The sequence below is a fragment of the Lissotriton vulgaris genome, chromosome 12 (genome assembly GCF_964263255.1).
Source record: "Lissotriton vulgaris chromosome 12, aLisVul1.2, whole genome shotgun sequence".
Taxonomy (NCBI): Eukaryota; Metazoa; Chordata; class Amphibia; order Caudata; family Salamandridae; genus Lissotriton; species Lissotriton vulgaris.
In genome coordinates, this window is record NC_141700.1 from 720192113 (window position 1) to 720212998 (window position 20886).

Sequence of the window (20886 nt, forward strand, 5' to 3'; positions counted from 1 at the left end):
ACTGACGAACTCAAGAGCTCCAAGAAGAACTGCCGAGCCCTCGAGAAAACCTGGAGAAGAGACCCAACACCGGACAACATGACGACCCTCAAGCTCGCCACTCGAAAACACCATCAACTGATTCGCGCCACCAAGAAAACAGCATTCAAGGAAAGACTGGACAACAACACACACAACAGCAAGGAACTCTTCAACATCGTGAAAGAGCTCTCCAACCCCAACGCCGGAATCAACGACATCACCCCATCACAAGACCTCTACAACTCCCTCGCCTCCTACTTCCACAACAAGATCGCTGACATACACAACAGCTTAAGCACACAACCAACGATCCCCACGACCGCACCAATGCCCCCCACCACCACCCTCAGCGCCTGGACCCCAATCAACACCGAAGACACCATCCGCACAATGAACTCCATCCACTCCGGATCTCCAACCAACCCCTGCCCTCACCACGTCTTCAACAAAGCCAACGCCGCCATCGCACCCCATCTACGGGACATCATCAATGCCTCCTTCGACACCGCAACCTTCCCTGAGAGCTGGAAGCACGCCGAACTCAGCGCTCTACTAAAGAAACCAACAGCAGACCCGACCGAACTCAAGAACTACCGCCCCATCTCGCTCCTCCTGTTTCCAGCCAAAGTCATCGAGAAGACAGTCAACAAGAAGCTGGCCGCCTTCCTCGAGACGAATGGATCCCTCGACCCCTCACAGTCGGGCTTCAGGGCCAACCACAGCACCGAGACCGCCCTCATCGCTGCCACCGATGACATCCGTGCCCTGCTTGACAATGGAGAAACAGCGGCCCTCATCCTCCTAGACCTCTCCACGGCATTCGACACTGTCTGCCACCGCACCCTAGTGCAACGCCTCAGGAACGTCGGAATCCAGGAGAAGGCACTGGAATGGATCATCTCCTTCCTCGCTGGAAGAACACAGAGAGTCCGCCTACCCCCGTTCAGGTCAGAGGCCACCGAAGTCATCTGCGGCGTCCCTCAGGGCTCCTCGCTCAGCCCCACCCTCTTCAATGTCTACATGAGCCCCCTTGCGGCCATCGCACGCCAATACAACCTCAACATCATCTCCTACGCCGACGACACACAGCTGATCCTCTCCCTGACCAACGACCCCGCCGCCGCCAGAGCCAACCTACACGAAGGGATGAAACACGTAGCCGAATGGATGATGACCAGCCGCCTGAAACTGAACTCAGACAAGACAGAAGTTCTCATCCTGGGCTCCTCGCCCTCCGCCTGGGACGACTCCTGGTGGCCACCCGCCCTGGGCTCCGCACCCAAACCAACAGACCACGCACGCAACCTGGGCTTCATCCTGGACTCCTCCCTCTCCATGACCAGACAAGTCAACGCCGTCTCCTCGTCTTGTTTTAACATCCTGCGCATGCTACGTAAGATCTTCCGGTGGATCCCCACCGAGACCAGGAAGATGGTCACCCAGGCCCTCATCACCAGCCGTCTGGACTACGGCAACCCCCTCTACGCCGGAACCACCGCCAAGCTCCAGAAGAGACTCCAGCGAATCCAGAACGCCTCAGCAAGACTCATCCTCGACATCCCCAGACGAAGCCACATCTCCAGACACCTGAGAGACTTGCACTGGCTCCCGGTCAACAAGAGAATCACCTTCCGCCTCCTCACCCACGCACACAAAGCCCTGCACAACCAAGGCCCGAGTTACCTCAACAGCCGCCTCAACTTCTACGCTCCAACACGCCACCTTCGATCGACCAGCCACGCCCTCGCCGCCGTCCCCCGCATCCGAAGAGCCACAACAGGAGGAATATCCTTCTCCCACATGGCCGCCAAGACTTGGAACTCCCTCCCGACCCACCTCCGCCTGACCCAAGACCACCTCGTCTTCAGGAAGCAGCTCAAGACCTGGCTTTTCGAGCAGTAGCGGATCCCCCCTCCCCAAGCGCCTTGAGACCCTCCGGGTGAGTAGTGCGCTATATAAATGCTATGATTGATTGATTGATTGATTGGCTGAGATCACCAGCAGCAGCACCCTGGAGGTGACATTGAGGAGGATCAAGAGAGGTGCCAAATTTGGTAACACCCATGGCTCTAGCTGAGCAAAGGCCAGCCCTTTGATGTAACAAAGTTCCACAAAACACAGCCAAACGGGAAAGGGGATATCTGGGGCCCTTTCCCTTTATGAATGTAAAACATACTGTTTCTTGTGAAATAGGACGTGGTCTAGGGGACTGCTTCCAACTCTTAAACAAACTTTTCCAAAAAAGATTTATTTTATGTAAAGGCAATCACAGATATGTTGGGCTGCAGACTTTGGCAGGCTACCATCCCAGTGAGTGCCACCAATTGGAATGAGTCGTATGTTGTGGGCTACCTCATTATTCATGAAGTAGGTCTCATTATGACCCAATTGAAATTTTATGAAGCAACCTATTAGAGGCTGCTTCATAAGGCTGTGGACAGATAGGAGTGGCAAAGCCCTGAAGTGCACAACAAAGAGGCAATTCCATTATTTCTGCTTGCACAGAAAGTTCCATCCGGCACTTCAAAAATGAAAGCCATTTCTTCTGAGAAATGGGTGGTTGTCAGGGCCGGACTGGGAACCAGAACCGGCCCTGGCAAAGTGCTCGGCCGGCCCCCTCCCCCCCCTCCAGGAGGAGGAGGAGGTGTGGCCGTGCTCTGTGCCAGGGCCGGTTTTCGGCCGTTTTTGTTACAGGGCCGTTTTTGCAGCATAACGGCCCTGTAACAAAAACGGCCTCCAGGGGGCCAAAACCGGCCCCCAACCATGCGGCCCACCGGGGGATTTCCCGGTGCCCGCAACGGCCAGTCCGGGCCTGGTGGTTGTATGATTTTCCTGTGCAATGCAACTGTATTATGCATGAATCAATGTAGTGAGCATAGAACATGAACAGAGATTGACACTGACTTCTCAATCATGTTGCCTTCAAAGGAGAAACAAGCCATAGTGCACATTAGCACTCAACATGAAATGGTGGCTCTTCTGAGATGATCTTGTTATGCTAGGTTCCTCTGGATACAGTGGGAACCCTTAGGAAAGGAATAGTGTTGTATATGTATACTTCATTCAATATGACTACTTGGTGTCTGTAGTCCTTTCTTAGTGTCCCTACCTTCTCTACCTCCCATACTACCTAAGAGTGTTCTATCTTGTTTGTGAGGATTCCAACCTTGGCGGTTGATGATCTGGTCAGCTGTGAGGTTTACTGCTCTGCTGTCTTATTCTATGTAACTTAATAAATCCATCTTAATACCCTGAAGACGTGACCTGCTACCTACTTAAATTATCTACAACAAATAGGCTGGGTGGATCTGAGTGACCTAGCCCAGAAGGAAATAAGACATCTGAACCTGTAAAGAACTGTAGCCCCACTACCTGTCCCAGCCCTTTCCATAAGGTTGGAGCGCACTGCCTCACCCTGAGGTGCAAAACAGCCAATTTTGATTCCAGAGTATATGCAGGAGAAAGGGGGAAATTGGCTCCCCAAGCCTTTAAGGTAAATCTCATCAGTAAGCATAAAGGGCCGCTTGCATGTAGATGATCTGTGTCAAACTAGTGTAAACTCATGCAGAATAAATGTTAGATGAGCAATGCTTACTTTTTCTTTAGTGAGAGGTACAGCTTCATCTTCCTTGGCCTGGAAGTAGTCCATGTGATTATTCACAAATTGACACTACTCCATTTTTTTGTTTCTTTTAGTTATGTGTCTGGCATTGTTGACTGCTACTATAAGAGTGACGAGAATATCCAGACGGATCCAGAACTTCAAGCGTGGGTACAAGAGATTTTCAGAAAAGGCTTCCTGAAGAGAGAATCCACAGGTACAATTGGCAGAACTTCTTGCCAAGATTTTGTTACTTGTCTTCCCAATGCATATTCTTCTCACTGATTGTAGCTTGACATTTTTTCCACATGACATTCAACCTGATTGTAAAATCTAAAAGATCTAGAAACGTTTTTGCTTGAATTGTCATCTAAAGTTCAACAACAAAAAGTTTAAACTATGTTTAGAATATTAGAATGTTGAGAGTTCCATTGATGACAAAGAAGTGGCTCAGGGCTTATAATGGCTGGTATTAGCCTTTGATATAGCGCGGGCTCACCTGCTCGTTTTACCATACTCACCTGGGCCCATAAAACTATTCACACTTTAAACAGGTAAACCTGCTCTTAGTCAGATGGTTTAATTAACTTTTAGGACCTATACCTTTGACTTACCAATCCTTGTCACCGGTACCTAGAGTCCTAAGGGATCAAGGGAGTTAGCAAGAAAATAGGTAGTAGAATTACATTTCCTGTCTAAAATAACCACAGACTCGGGAAAGGTTTAAACACTTTATCTATGAAAATTCTTAAATGTCAGAGTCCATACCAAATCAATTAGAGCTTGTTCAATTAGAAAGAATATGACCAGAGCATAATTATGTGAAAATATTGCAAGACTTTCTTTAAGCATTGAAACATAGGAAGGGTGAGAAAAGGGAAACAATACAATGGCAAACCCCTTTGTTTATAATTACCTAGAATGGTGTGAAGACCAACCCTGGCCACGGGCTGGGATAAAGGACAGACCCCTGATAGTGCAGGTGCCAGCAGGATAACACAGGTGCAGACCAGAATCAGGACAGGTACGGACCAAATTGGATCAGGATAGGACCACCTCAGGTTAAGACCGGCACCCACAGCTAAAGTGCAACGCCAGCGTTGCAACCCTCTCTGCAGCTAACAGTCGAACTCCGATTGGGTTATCAAACTCCTTCCCAGAACCCCGATTGGGTTCTCAAATCTTCTGACAGAGAACTCCGCTAGCACCTCTGCTTCTGAACCTTCCGACAGAGTGCTCCGCCAGCACCTCTGTTCTCGATCGCCTATTGAGTGCGTTGGGTCAGTGACAGGTCAGCTATTCGGACAAGTCGGACAATCTAACTAGCTAAGCCTACTTTAGATATACCTTTTTCCAGGGCAGTGTCCCACCCCCCAATGTTGCAAATGTATGTTTTCCCCATTTTTGATTGGTCAAAAGACGAGGAGAGGTCATCACACCATATTGATATGAGGTAACTTCCATTCTGTATTCAGATTAACGTTCCCTCGCATAGTTTTATTTTCCCATGCACTTTTATTCCACCCAACAATGAATGTTTCAATAATGAATACAATGTAATAGAAGAGTTGCAACTTGTCTTCCTCTTGAAAGTTCAGGAGGTCGTGTTCCCATGAACATCACTGGTAAGACTGTCGGCGGCAGGATTTCAATGCTCAGGATTTTCACACATGCGCAGTCTCGGGACCGAAGATGGAGCAACATTGTACTTGATTGGCTCAGCACGAGCTAATAGCAAAGTCAAGGAAAAACAGTTTTAGAACAAAGGAATTTTGCAAAACAAACTGTTTAGTAAAAGCAGCAAAGCAAGCGGTTAGCATGTGAAACTTATAGCAGTTATATTTAGCTCTAGTGTGCAGAAGCAAAGTCTTCCCACCAAGCAAAGAGTACGTCATGTCACATGAGTGTGACAGACGCATGCGCGGAAAAGTTCCCATATTGCGGTGGCCATATAAGGTCACTCGAGTTACTATTAGTAAAGAAGCACATAGGCAAGCATCCCCAGCTTACTTGAAATGTCATGTGGTGCATAATTAGTAATACAAAACATGTTTAATAATTGATTTAGTGTGAATTCGAGAGGATTGAATCCGAGCAAGTCTCTTTACGTACGAAACCTTGCTTCATCACCTTCTGCTCCAAATGTCCAATGATTGTCTTTCTATGTGTCCCTTTTTAACTTAAAACATTCTACCCTCACTAGTATTACCCTTGGCAGCAGGCTACAAGGCTATATTGAAATATAGGATGAATTTGGAAAATTTCAGTGAACACTGCAATGATAATATTTGTTTTGGAACTCAAGCGTATCTATAGTGCTGTACTGTTTTTCAGTGCACTGGGACTTGGAAGATACTACCTTCAGACAATGTCCAGAATGCCACCGGATTGTAGCACACTTCTAAATATCCCACAGGCATACAATTTAATGCACAAAACTACAAGCCTGCCATTATCCCAGTGAGCAATCTCTGAAGATACACACCTGTGGCCCATGGGACACAGGATCTGACACAGTTAAACGTCTTATGAGTGATCATATATTTTTCTGGTATTGTCCTTTCAGGAGTTCCGTCTAAGCTGCAGACCCGCCCTGAACTGATCAAGTATCTGACTATGGTGATTTTCACAAGTTCCGCTCAGCATGCAGCTGTCAACAGTGGGCAGGTAATTGTAATTATGCTTCTATTACTGTAGGTAGTGGGGGTAAAATAACCAAGGAAATGTAAGGGTTTAGAAAACTCATCTGTGCTATCCACATCTAAAAAAACATAAATGTGCATGAGAACAAGGAAAGCTAGGTTATCAGTACTCTGCTGTCTTAAGGCTAGGTTTGCATTATATACAAGTACATAGATATTTCATTATAAGATATCAGTAGTCACATTGTAAGTTTGTGAACTTAGGAGTTGACCTAAGGAGGTCCGGAGATTTCCTAGAGGGCATTACTCTTGGTTAAAAGGTCAAATGTATCCTATAACTGCAAGTCTTCACTAATGTGTCTAGTGCACCCTTCTATAGTTAAATCCCATATCAGAATGGAGACCAGAGGAGCAGCTTTTGTGGGCCATCAGTTTCCCCAGTGAATGCCAGTAATCAAGAACTACTTTGAAATATAGCATAGTACCTGCTGAGAAAAAGATGTCTCTAGTGGGCGTATTATCCTTCCTATCATTTTGGAAATGCCCTTAGTTCAGTGATTATTGACAATATCCCTTGGTTTGTGATAATGCCTTGTATATCAGCTCCATCTGATATTCTGACTCCTGATTGAAACGTATACAGTTCCAACCTTCTCTCTAATAGTGATTTGGTACCTAACAAATAAGGTTTTCCTGCCTAAATTCTTGTTTCTGTCTAACAATGTCATTTTTTGATGTAGCATGTATTGGTTTTTCAAATGATTTGACTCTGGCAACATTGGATCTCTTAGCAAAATATGAGAATACTTAATAAAAATGATTACAACTTTCAGCTGTTGCTTTTTCTTTCCTTTTGGTCTTGGGCCAATATAGTTTGATTTCCTCTCCTGGATGCCGAACAGTCCCAGCACAATGCGGAAACCTCCTCCCAAGACCAAAGGCAAAGCAACAATGAAAAGTGTCCTTAAGGTCCTGCCCAAGGTGTCCACTACTGCCTCCACAATGTTAACTGTCAGGCTCCTGAGTAACGAGCCTGGGGACATGGTAAACAATCTAGGGCCCGATGTAGGTAAATCCCATTTACCGAATTTGAAATACCGAATTTTACCGATTCGGTATTTCAAAATCGGTAAATGGGATGTAGGTCCCAACATCTGGATTCGTTACCGAATCCTTAACAATTCTTTAATTACCGATTTGGTAAATACCGAATCGGTAATGGCCATTCATTCCTATGGGCTTTGAAGCCCATAGGAATGATTAGGCATTACCGATTCGGTATTTACCGAATCAGTAATTAAAGAATTCACAAGGGTGCAGGGGGTGTCACTTTGACACCCTCTAGCACCCCCAAAACGGGCATGTGTGCAATGTGGCACACATCCATGCCCTAAGGGCACGTCTGTCTGTCACATGGCACATGTGTACATGCACAGATGTGCATGTATACAGGAATCGGTATTTTACCATGGATTTGTATTCCATGGTAAAATACCGATTCTGTAAGCCATGTGCTGATGGAACATTGCCTACCTACATTGCATTTTCGGTAATTTTACCGAATCGGTATCATTACCGAATCGGTAAATATTACCGAATCGGTAAATATTACCGATTCGGTAAATTTACCGATTCGGTAATGATAACGATTCGGTAAAATTACCGAAAATGTGCCCCTATATCTCGATAGCCCTTTACCGATCGGAAACGGCCGAAAATCGGTATTTTCGCCCGATTCCGATCGGTAAAGGGCTACCTACATCGGGCCCCTAATCTCTCCTTATAAAGCAAGAGTTCGATGTTTTGGGTAAACAGCAGCTCCATGCAGATAGAGCACCTGTAAAAAGAAGCAGAAACAATAACTATGACACATTTAAGTTAGGAATGATACAGTATAACATAACATAAGATAAGAAAGGCTTGAACACCTCATACTCAAATTATACAAGATGGCTTATCAAACCCACATAGAGCTGTGAATCAAACACAAGCCAGCTCATTTTCATTCGCATGCATTATTCTGTGGATCCCAATTACATTGTGCCAGATTTGTTCTAGTCTTTTGATAGAATTGGTGCCCCTTACCTTGACCAGGGCTAGCTCTGGTTCATATACTTGTTGGATAGCAACCACCACTCAACTGTCCTAGGGGGTAAAGGGGAGGCCCATACTCCGGCAATACAGAGTCTAGCAGAGACGATCATCGGTCTCAGACTAACATCAGATTCCATTTTGTAACCCAGCATGATCTCCTTATATGTATCCAAGGCAATGAGTTAACATTTGAGTCACCCATATCCAGAATTCTTGCAAACAAGGGCAAGTGGCAAAGGAGTAAAATACCTGCTGCGTAGCGCCCACATTTGGGGCACTAAGGGCCTGATTACTAGTTTCGTTATGCTGTGGGGGACTGCCAACCCCGTGGTGAGGCTGCCCATCAGATTATGAGTGTAACTCTTGTCTGGCTGGCTTTTTTTGGCGTTCCCACAGCGGTGCCTTGAAAAACAGGCATTGCAATGGGAATGCCAAAAACAGTTCTGGCATGGGCAGAAAAGTCCATGCCATGCAGTAACTGGTGTGCATGATCACAGGGGACACATGCTGTGCCCCCCTGTGTGCATCCACAGGTGGAGGAGGCACAGAGGGCCATGTAGGGCCCATTTTGTTTCCTCTCCAATAGGGTTTACATGGAGTAATATCCTCCATGTAAACCCTGGTATAGACGGAAACCGTGATATGCTTGCTGGGACAATAGTTGTCCCTCCAATTATATTGCGGCTTCCTGACTGCCGCAAAACTGCTAAAGAACGGCAGTTCCCTGGCGGCTGCGCCGATACCAGGGCAGTCCCTCATAATATGGTGGTGAGGAGACCGCCCCCACCGCAGCCCCGCGAGACTGTCAGTCCATGGACTGCCAGACGAATTATCAGGGCCTTAGTCTTCTCACCCCCATCCAGTTCCCCGGCCTCTTTGTAATTCAGCTCTATATATGTAATACAAATTGCAAATTGTCTTAAATGTTTGCAGTTTTAGGTTAAATGAATAAGCTGAACCGTTAGTGGTCTCTAAGGCACTTAATATCTCTGAGGAAAGAATTTTCTCCAAAAGCACCATTCTCCATTTGGCTGCAAGAGCGGGATTATCGTCTACCCTGTATTGGCAAAAACACTGATAAATCCTACTGATAAATGATTTCCTGGGCAACAACCAAGGGACTGGGGATGATTCCTTCCACAGGATACATGGAAGGTGAGGGTGGTAGGGGGTTTGGGTGTGGGTATGCTGAGTTGGGAATTGTGATTGAATGTGGAATGGTGATGAAGGGGAAATAAGTCAGAATGATCAGTTCTTAGCATATGAGCTGATGTTTTATGTTGGTTACTGCAGCAGGGGGTTTTAGTTAGAAAGGTTCACCTGATTTTGTTTTGTGAGGCATTTTCTAATGGATAAGTTAAAATGTATGTTCTGGAATGTCTCAGGTCTCAAACTATTCATCAAATGGTAGTTGGTTTGGGAAGAGGTTAAAATATATAAGCCACACCTACTATCTTTAACAGAAACCCACCTCACCCATTAGGATCAGTTATTGCTAAGAAACCTTGAGTACAATATTGTTGTATTTACATCCCAAGTAGTTCCTATAGGTGGACTACCTATATTGGTGGATAAAAATGTAGAGCCTAAAATATTGAAAACTACGGCAGATCCTAGGGAGCTAAAAGCATCGATTTGACAAGGTAGGAATTGTCAAATTGGTGCATTCAGGCAGGGCTCCAGATGACCAGTTCTGGCCTTTTACAAATCATTTTATCAAGTGGCCTATGGTCTCATGTACTAAGCCAAAGTCGCAAATAGAGTTGGGTAGAACAGAAAATTAATAGGGCAAGCCATGCCAGAACCCAGCAAGCGTCTGGCTTGGCTGTCAGAATGTATGCACAAGCCATGCAACAAAGTTATTATAAAAATATGACACAGTCTCTTCAAAATTTACAAAATTGTATTTCTCCACCATGCAGAAGTATTTCACCTTCATACATCAGTTTGTATCTCTGCATAGACAGACATTTATCAAAAGTGATAGTTTTTAAACATGAAATCAGAAACATGAATGGGTCTCCCCCACCCTCCAACGACATTGTCATCAGTGAGCTAAAAGGCAATTCAGTGGTAATGTAAACCTAAAGTGCCCTAGATTCTTATTCTAGGTGGAGCAATATTAAAGTCTATTAAAGGATATATAAGAGGTGATTGTACTGCAAACATCTGACCTCTAGTATTTAAAAGTGCTCTCATGTGATAATAAAGAAAATGGAGGCTCTGCGAGTGAAATAAAATATTTGCATAGGATCACACAATTTGGACAAGCAGAGAAGCCAATATTGATTCCAGGTTATTTTGTATTACATTTTAAAATGTAGCCACCAGATGTATCAGTCCCTCTCTCTCTATCTTGTTTTACATCAAAGGTCAAGATGTTGTCTTTTATTCTTGGCACAATGAGAACAACTGACACAGATATAATAGACCTGACTCAGAGCCTCCAGACCCAACTACCAAGAGAAGATCGCATTTATTTAGGGAGTGTCACACCCTAAGCCCCCTCCCACGACCCTGATTATATTTAATATAGCAACTAGGTAGAACCATTTACAGTGTTTGCATGGTGTGCTTCTTTAATTGTTTTTTTGTCACAAACTCATGAGGTGACATTTCAGAGTGATTTTGAAAACCATGAATGCGGGGGGGGGGCATTTTTTGGAAGCAGTGGGTTTCAGTAATGTGACTAGAAGGGAACCGTCAGAAACTAGATGCTGTCCCCTGGGTGTAAACCAGTGTTGTAATGTAAAATGATGGGGTCATACTGCAGAATGTGATGAGAGGTCCCTGGGTCTCCAGTATCCCACAACTATTCATTGGCTTTGGGCTGAATGGGGGCAGTTTGAGTAAGGTTTTGCAGGTAAAGTTCACAATCCTATCTAGTGGTGAAATAAATACTGTAACACAGAGAGACAGTGTTGTATTTTTCTTACATTTAATATTTGATGGCATACTGCTGTAGTGATAATAGAAGGGTTAGAGTGAACCCCAGGGTTTATTGCTGGGGAGGAGATATTCATGATGTCTGAAGTAAAGTGGACAGAACTCAACACAGGAATGCCAATGCAGAGGAGGAGGGAAATTAAAGAGCCTCAGTTTTGGAGGAGTTAGACATGGGACATGATGGCCTGCCAGCATTTGATCATAGAGAAGCAATCAGAGATGCATGGGTAGAGAGTGCAAAATAATAGGATTTGGGTTGTCATTGTAAAGGTGATATGAGAATCCAAAGGAGATGTTGCCAGTAGAGCCAGTACATAGGGAGATTAGTAGTGAGCCCACTAGGGTTGACCCTTGAGATACCCCGAGTTATAATGACATCGATGATGATCTCTTGTAGTCCTTGTCACTAAGGAAGAGTTATCTAATAGATAGGAAGAGACCCACAACAGAGCAAACGGGGGTGAGGGGAAAAAGTAAAGCTGGATGATATATCAAATGTCTCTGACCAATCAAGAAGACAGGAGATAGGTGATAGGTGATTGTGGTGAGCAGAGGAAATTAATTGGCAAGTACCTGGGATTCTAAATTGACAACTCAAAAAATCATGCAGAACAAAAAAAGTACATGTTGCAGAGAACCAGTGCCCTCACATTCGCCTTCAGTCAACTGGCAAAAAAGTTGAAGGGGTCATCATATAAACCACTGCTCGCAGTAATGACGGCGATAATCCTTCCTATGATAACATATGCCAGCGCGGCTTTTTATGGTGAAGATGGAGAGGTTTTAAACCAACTAACAGCATCCATTTATAAAAAAGTATTTTAGATACAAAGGTCGGCCTCGCCGGCACAGATCCGTCTTGAATTCGGCATAGCGAACGAAGAAATAGGGAGAATGTATGCTACTGTAAAACATGGTACCGGCTGAAACAAAATGCAGCTACATCACAAATTAATGAAGCCCTATGGACCGAAGTAGATGAGGACAGAAACTCTCCTTTTAATCAATACTTACGTAATCTCTCTCAACACCTGTACAACTGACTTATGAAATAAAAATCTGCGTATCAGTCTTTCAAAAAGCAATAAATAAAGTAGCTCAAACTCATTCAGCACAAACTGACAAAAATATTTTTAGGTTAGGTCGCACGCTTGATGGTGATAAATACTTGAACTTGACATTTTCAATTGACGTACAAAAACAACTAATTACATTACGTTTTGGAAAATTACCATCTTTGGAGGACCAGCCAACCTGGGTGCATACAGGTCCTAAATCATGCCGGCTGTGTGATTACTACAAAGAAGACTTCATTCATGTAATTTGCACATGCAAAAAGCTTTACAACAAACGAGCCATTCTCCTCAAACAAAGCTTTAATCTGAGAGGCCATTAGGTCCTGTAGAGCTGCTATAATTGCGTGCCTAAACCATCAGATCCACAACTGAATGGTAGACTGATTAAATTCCTCAAAGTATTTTTAAAGCTTTATTAAAAGGGTCAGAATTCTGGCAAAGAAAAATGGACACATTTATGGCTACTGAATTATAACAATAACATTTTATGAGTGTAAAGCAGCGATGAAATGAATATATTGTTTAATTCTTTTTTATCTGTTTTGTATGACATATGGCTTTTATATTGTTATGGTTTTAATTAACTAAACAATAAACATGTACTTAGTTACTAACTGGCAATATGAAGAGAGGGTAATATCAGTAGAGTGATTTGCCTAGAAGACTGAATGAGCCTGGACCTTTGCATTAACAGATTAGAGAGGATGTGGCCTCCACTGTACTCTCAAGCTCTCAGGCCAGATTCCCAAGAATGTGTGCGTAATTAAGATGTATTTGTTGTGCAAATATTAAGAGTTAAAATTCATATCCCCGATTTTCAGAATCAGGAATGTGTAAAAACTGCATTTATAAGGAACGAAATGTCCAACAGTACGGCAAAATTTCCAAGTCAGCAATTCTGCACATTGGGTTTATCTGCAAACATTGACAGATACACAAAAACTCAGCTAACACATATGTGGGTGTTGATTAAACCTTTATACACAGAATCAGTACTTGAAAAAAGCCAGGTATTTAGTCAGACACAGTTTCAACCAATAGTTCTGTTTAAATAATGTATTGATAAGCCATGCCTTTTTCAGCTTGTTTTCCATATTCAGTGCTCTGAGCTGAGTGTTGCAGGAGACATAAAGTGTAAGGTCCTCTCCCAATACCCCATCCTTGTCTCCTTGTTTTGTCAACTCTTCAAAGGCTTCCTTGCTGGACTCACGACAAGGTGGGGGCATGCGCAAACAAGTTTATAGTGTATGAATTGTCCATCTGCAATAAAGTGTATGAACTATCTGTACAGAAGATACAGCTAGCGAGCATTGCTTCCCTTTGTTGTGTTCAACCCTCGGTTATGAGGAGGGTTCACCTCAGGGCATAAGTAAAGGAGCAGGAGAGTCTATCTATTCCATCCTTCACCTTGTGCTTTCAGGGACCTCATCTTTTAGAAATGATACTGTTATGGTATCTATGCCAACGTGGTCTCCATAACATAAGTAATGTTGACCTGTAGTAGGAAAAGCAAATCATCTGTATGTCAAGCTCTGGAGAAACAGTACTAATTCCATGAATAGACCGCTCTAAACTAACACAAACACTTCGAAAACATTAAATGGTACTCCTTACTTTTGTTTGTTGTCACCTTAAGTTATTCTCTTGATTCATGAGACTTGACCTTTTTTTTTATTTATTTATGCTTTTTTAAAGCGGCCTTTAGGCACATTCCCTGATGAACATTTTGCAGAAGAGGAGCCCAAACAGTTCATCAAGGCCTTCCAGGAACGCCTGTCCCAGATATCCACCGAGATTGAACACAGAAACAAAGATCTGCCTGTCAAGTACAACTACCTGAACCCCAAACTGATTGAGAACAGCGTCTCCATATAAGTGGAACTAGTTTACCCACTACAACATCCTGCACTTCCATCCAAAGCCAAATAACTGTTCAATAAATTGCATCTTCCTTGGCCCACAACCCACACTGTTCTACAATCTGACCAGTCAAGTATCAGCATCTTTGTCTTGACAAGGGGTCACTTCAATAGACATTAAGAGGTGCTAAAACAGATAACCAATTGTTTTCATACTAGGACAAGAAAGAAAGAAACATGTTTTATTTAGAAACGAGATCTAATTGACATCTGGTATCATCCAAACATCTGTCTTAGAATAGCCTAAAAAATAAAGAAACTAGAGATTTCTCTGTTGTTTCTCAATAATGTTTAGACAATACTGATTCGGTGAGTAAAAGTGATGGATGCACTTGATGCAAACAACTCAACATTTGGTCACATAATGAAGCAAACATTATTGTGTATGCAGATGTATGCACACTGATGTTCATCTGATTTTAATAGTAACAGTTGTTGGTAAACAAGCTTTGCAAATGAAATACATTGTCATAAGAGGTGCCTTATTTTCTTAGAACTGTGCAGATATTTGTACTTTTATGATCTTGGCTTTACTGGTGTAGAGGAATATTGATGGAATAATTGATGTTCGGGTTTTGTAATGAGTGAAGAGGTGAGACACTTAAGAATAAAGACTAGATTCATTTGAATTTAGCACAAATGAAATAATGCACTTTCTCCATATTGACAAGTAAATTGCTCAAGAGAATGCATAAAACAAGTCTTGACAAAGATGATGTATACATGCACATATCCAGAGTAAAACACCTACAAATACCCATGCACACAGTCAAGCACACATGGAGCCAACCTCCAAAGAAATTAGCTTCGTTGTGCTAATTAAGGGTTTCTTGCCAATCTAAGGCTGCCTCAAAAAGGTAGCTATGACAGGAGTTCAGAAGAAAAGGTATCTAGAGAGGGAATGACAAAAAAAGCCAGTTGAATGAAATTATTTTCACAAATTTTGTATTTGGTATCTGCTCAGAAAGTTAGGAGGAAAGGAAAATGGGGACGCAGGGATCCAAAGAGGGTAGGAGGTATTCAGTGGCTTAACGAAACTTGATGGAGCCCCCCTGCAAGATAAGTGGAAGGGGCCCCTCCAGACTTAATCAGGAGGTCTCCAGCCAGGGTATTGTGCTGAAGGAGCCCTTGGAGCTTGCCCCCCCCCTCCACACCACGGGTGCTATGGGTGGCTATGTTACGCCACTGGCCTCGTGCTCCTGCTGCCTTCTCCTTTACAGTCGCTGCTTGGTCTGTGTTCTTGGAGCCAGACATGGCCTCATTCTAGTAGCGCCTAGTTACCTCATCTCTTCTTGTGACACTATACTTCCTGCAGGAACCCAGGCATTTCTAAATGCTTCTGCAGACACGATGCAGGCCCTTCACTGTTGTTTTCTTACACTCTAAGTTACGGCTGATTTGGACAGAGAGGCCTCCCCTGAAATGTTGCTGTGAAGTGGAAGAATATTACATTTCCACAAAGTGGAGCATTCATACCTGAAAGCGGATGGGAGGGCCTTTATCTATAATTTTGTTCTTTGCTATGGGTGTATTGCCTTGCTTGAACCAAGTTCATATGCTTGTCAATTCCTAGAACCATGACCTTTCCATGTCCTGCTCTCTGGTCCTCTCTCCTCACTTCTGATGATGCTTTGCATTGGCACAATATTTGGTACCCCTCGCTCTTCCCTTTGGGCCCCTGTGTGCTCTTTTGCTCGTGAAGCAAGAAGACTTTGAGGGCTATTTTGTGAACTTCTTTTTTCCAGGGCCTTCCACCAGGGAATGGCTCTGGCTCCCTGATACTCACTTCACAAGCCAGGTCTTTGCTTTGATGCTTTTGAGAGAAGTTTGCTCCGCTGTTAATTATATGTTTATGCGCTTTATTGAGTATTCAGAAAACTCTTTTAACTATACAAATAACACAACTACTGACTCATTGGTTGTTATTTTTCAACAGGCTGTTTTTGTTTTAACTGTGTTAGCCCCAGGACTCATAATGACATGAGGGACAAAAAAGAGCAGCTCCCAGAACTTTAACTCTGTATAAGATGTCTAGGAAGCAGAGCGTTTGGTGGGGCAAATTCTCCAGCCACACAGTCATATTCCTGACATAGTTAGGCAAACACTGCTTCTCTAAGACAGCTTTGTCTACCCCTTAAGGGCAGATTTGAGTTAGAAGGCTACTTTGGAAAATGTTTGGTATGGACTAGTAGTATCAGCACAACAGCAGAATCCAGAAACCTCTCAGTAAATGATCCCAGAACTATTTAGTAACATTAGAAAGTATGTTATGATTAAACCAGGAACAAAACAACAAACATTGGATCCCTCACTGCAAAGTTATAGCAGTGTATAGTACCATTCCCATTCACATTGACAGTCCATTAATTCCGTAGCAGTGCTCATCAGTGGCCCTGGAGGCTTCTTGGAGGGGCTGAATGAGAGTTGGTCACCTTGTGCAGCCAGGCGCCGTTCAGGTCCCAAACTTCACAGAGTCCCTTGGACGGTGCCTCTGGCTTGACCAACGACAAATTAACAGAATAAGACATGAATTCATGCTTGGCTGACAACACCTAGACCGCCAAGATTTCAGGCATGGGGTGCACCAAAGACAACACCCTTTCTGCCATACATCCTATATGGCGTAGCCTGCTCTCCATGTAGGTATGTGCTTCAGAGCCATATATAGGGGTAGTAAGCCCAATATAAATTGCCAATCACTGATCAATGATAAACAAAATCCACTGGTTCTTTGCCACCATAAATGTAACTGTTCTTTCTTTCTTGGTGCAGACTGGAGACGTGAAATCTCCAGCTCGCATGATGTCAACGGGTTACCAATATTAATTGCCCAAATGTGCAAGCAGGAGCAAAATAACAGCTCTGCCAAGTACCACGCATCAAGCGTTAGACTAACTCATTTTGGTGTGGTGGTCTGCATCACAGCACCAAAATGCGAAGTCACGCATTTATGGCGCCTCCTGAAGTTGGCTGGCAAACGGAGATGGAGTGCTGCACTATTAGTGCTCATTAAGCACAGCTGCATGGACCGCACGCTGTTCTGCCAGCATGAGTCTTCACTGTACTACACTCTACGGTGGAACTGCACTGCTCTGCTCCGGTGTTGGGCTATTATATGTTCACAATCTCTCTCATCTGCCAGCTAGGAGGTGGCTCTGGTCCCGCTGACCATGCTGGGCTCAGCTATGCTCTAATTGGCTCCAGCACTGCACCATCATTCACAGCAACTAAGAGTCAGCTAAGTGGGCGGCTCAAGCGGGCAGAAGTTTTTACATTAGAAAAGGAGGGGCCAATCGGCCCCCACGCACACATGGCTGGGCCCGGCCCCCCCTCTCTGGCCGATGCTTGGTTGGTCGCGCGTCCCCTCCCCCCCTTGCCCCGGAAGCAGTTTTGCACTTCCGGGTCAAGGGGGCGGGACCGCAGCCTGGAGGGGGTTAAGAGCCTGGGGAGCACGGGAAGCGGCCTCTTTGTGCCCGCGCTTCCCAGGCTCGCTCCTCGCCCCACTGTGGGGCCGTTTAATTTTCCCCACCCTCCATCCCCTTGTAGCAGAATTCTGGTGAGGACACTGGTAGGTATACGATGTAACGCTATGCGAATGTCATAGGAGTAAATGTTTTCCTTCCTTAGGCTCTTTTCCCCGTTTACAGGCAAATGTAAATAGGTATATGTTTTTGGGTGTGTTTTGCTGTTGCATTAACTCTTTTTCCTTAGGCCTTTTTCCCTCTTAGATTAGTAATGTCGTATTTATTATGTGGATCTGGCGGTAAGGTCATAATCGGTGAGCAGCAATTTAAGGTCCTTAGGTGGGGGCGGCCCCATTCACGAAAGGGGTCGCCCAGGGGGAGGGGCCACTGGTCTCTCCCAGAACTTCAGGGGCAGGATATCCGCTTGCTTGGGTACGGGGGAGGGGAGTCAACGCTTTCCTCAGGCTGGTAGCCACCCCACACATACACTATGACGCTAAGGCGCGAGTGTAAGGGCCCTCCTGTTATGGTTAAAAGGAGTTCACGGAGCACACAAGGGTAAACGGGCCCTCGTCGCGCATGCGCATCTCGGACGTGAGAGCGTAGCTGGGTAAAAGGATCTGACACCGGTTAGCGACCTTGCCATAGGACCAGAAATTATTAAAATGCTAATTTAATTTCAGGATGTTATATTCGGTTAGGAACCATGCTGTATTAGCTACTTGTTAAGGTTAGCCCATCATATCATGTCAAAATGGATGTAAATCTAATGTTCTGAAGTTTGCATTTAATAATTGTGTAAATGTTTATTTTATTAAAATTTTAATTTTGTTTCATATTTTAATAAATACGGCCAGGGGGTCTCAGACCCCCTGCCTTCCAAAGAATTATGTGTTGACTTGTTAAATGGGTAACGTAGTCTGTGTGTTAAGGCGGGGGGTGGCCGACAGTCCCAGACCATGTAGTTGCAGTCTGTCTTTACTCGCATCCCCCTGTTGTGCCTTTAATTCTGATGCCGTGAGACTGGACCATGCTGCTGGAGACTCCTCATCAGGGCCAGGGGTTTCAGTCAGTCTCAGCCTCAGTTGCAGACTCGTACTGGCTATTGAGGTTACTCATGCGTGTAAATAAATGTTGACATCAATCATAATCCCACAATATGGTGTCCCTGTACAGGCAGCCCTCTTGTGTGGGAATTTTTGTGCACGGTACTCTGTCTCCCGTGCTGAGGTTCCATTCAGGACCTGAGAGAGGATGGCTACTGTCCTCGTTCCTGTGCTCATCATGGTGTGGGAGTGTTGTGCACTGCACACACCCGTGCTGTGCCCCATTCACAGTGTGAGAGAGCACATCCTCTTTCCTGGTGTCTGTGCTTGTGGTGTGTCAGTGCTGTGCACTGCACACCCACATGTTGCAGCTCCATTCAAGACCTGCGTGCCTGCAAGAGCAGGACTTCTAATCTGCGAAGAGCTGCTGGATGCAGGGCTGTGGCTCGGACCCGAGGCACTTTAATACAGCGTGACACACTAGGCACTACACACAAGACAAGTATTCATTCTCTAAGAATAAGGGAAATTACAAATATTTGTCCTGGTCCATTTTGCATCTTTCAGCCCCGGCGCCTGGCTCCATTGCTGCTGCCCCCTTAATTATTGGTCTCCAAGAAAGTGACCTTAAACCCAGGACATGTCCTCTCTTGGAGGCGGCTGATCCCACTGGGGGTGTTTCTGACTGCTGTGGTGATCCTTGTGTGTTGTGCAGCTGGCATTGTACCCCACTAATAATGTCTGTGTATCTAAGGAATATTATATTGTGTGTATCCCCTCTTGTACATCTCTGATTATACTAAATGTTTAATATGAGGTGCCCTGACTTCCTCAGGCCTTGTTCACGCTTTATAAACATCCTAAAGTCAATACAAAATAAAATCATTCTCTGATGATGCTGCTGCCTTTCCCTGGCGAACCCTTGTAGTGCGTTAGGAGGGGCTACGCAATCATGCCGTGCTGCGACTGTCTGCGACAGCTGGAATCCGAGAGCTAGCTCACTGCTGAGATCCGTGTTGGGGCTTCTTGAGCCCTGTTACAGACTCGGCCTGGGCCCAAAGATGGTGTAATTTATGATAGTTATACATTTCCCTCATCTTCATTCTTAATTTTGCTAGAGAAAGGGTCACTCATAGCGTTTGAAATTTCACTCATAATGACACTAAATTGATGACAATGTCCCACTTAGCAATCTGAAACCTTGGCAGCTATGAACTAAAGAGGACACACATTCACAATAACTTGTGACTAACTACAGCTATCCTGCCAGGGAAAAGACAGGTCCTCAGGCGCAGCTCAGCATTTTGTAAAGAAAAATCAAAATCAACTTCTTTTCACATCAATGTAAGCAGACTTCAGAAAGCTGTCTGTATGGAAGCAATACATTGGTTCTACAAATAGACTGTAGCACAAAAAAGTGACAACAAAAGAAAATAGCAGAGATCCTGACCGCCAGAACGCATTACTGCCCCTATAATCAGATTCCCTCTATGCAGAAAAGTAGAACACGCAAAAGGGGGGTTTGGGGGGATAACCCCCCCCAAGAAAATTTTGAAAAAAAAGAAGAAAAATCGTGCATTTTCAAGCACATTTGAGAAACCAGGAAGGGTAATAAAGCAATTGTGAAAGTGCAGTTATTACATTAATAGATGGCATAACATAGGTAGCTGCTTATTCAGTATAACCACAGAGCTTCATACATTCCGTCCTATTACGCTGCTGAATTCAGACTATAAGACTTTCATGAAAATCTCAGCTCTAAGAGTAGCAGAAGTTGCACAGCAGTTGGGAAACAGCCTTTACAAATTCAGAAACAACTGCATGGAGCAAGGAATAGCAAAGCCAGACAGGGAGGCTGGTGAACACAGACACCAGTAGGAGGATTTAGCCACCACCTCCTCCAACATAGTCAATCACCGGGCAATACGTTAATCGGGTCCATCATGCCAACCGCTATCCAGTAAGACTACTCTCCTCAAGAGAACAAGAAACTCCACTAAATTCCAAATCAACAGAGAACAGCAAAGACGGCAGCATTCACAATAGGCTCTGAGGCCATAGTTATGGTGGGAATGTG

General features: G+C 44.5%; 1 protein-coding gene across 2 annotated transcripts in view; it reads left to right on the plus strand.

The window, feature by feature from the left end:
- The window catches only part of LOC147678117 (hydroperoxide isomerase ALOXE3-like), a 186462-nt gene extending 167812 nt beyond the window's left edge, over positions 1–18650 (plus strand). The window contains exons 11-14 of one of the 2 annotated variants that reach the window (XM_086945974.1): positions 3718–3839; positions 6189–6289; positions 7138–7308; positions 14076–18650. In XM_086945974.1, the coding sequence (XP_086802100.1) occupies positions 3718–3839; positions 6189–6289; positions 7138–7308; positions 14076–14255 (574 nt within the window). In that variant the 3' untranslated portion in view covers positions 14256–18650. The remainder of the gene's footprint in view (positions 1–3717; positions 3840–6188; positions 6290–7137; positions 7309–14075) is intronic. The other variant, XM_086945975.1, reaches the window with a different exon arrangement.
- Positions 18651–20886: the final 2236 nt, after the last annotated feature.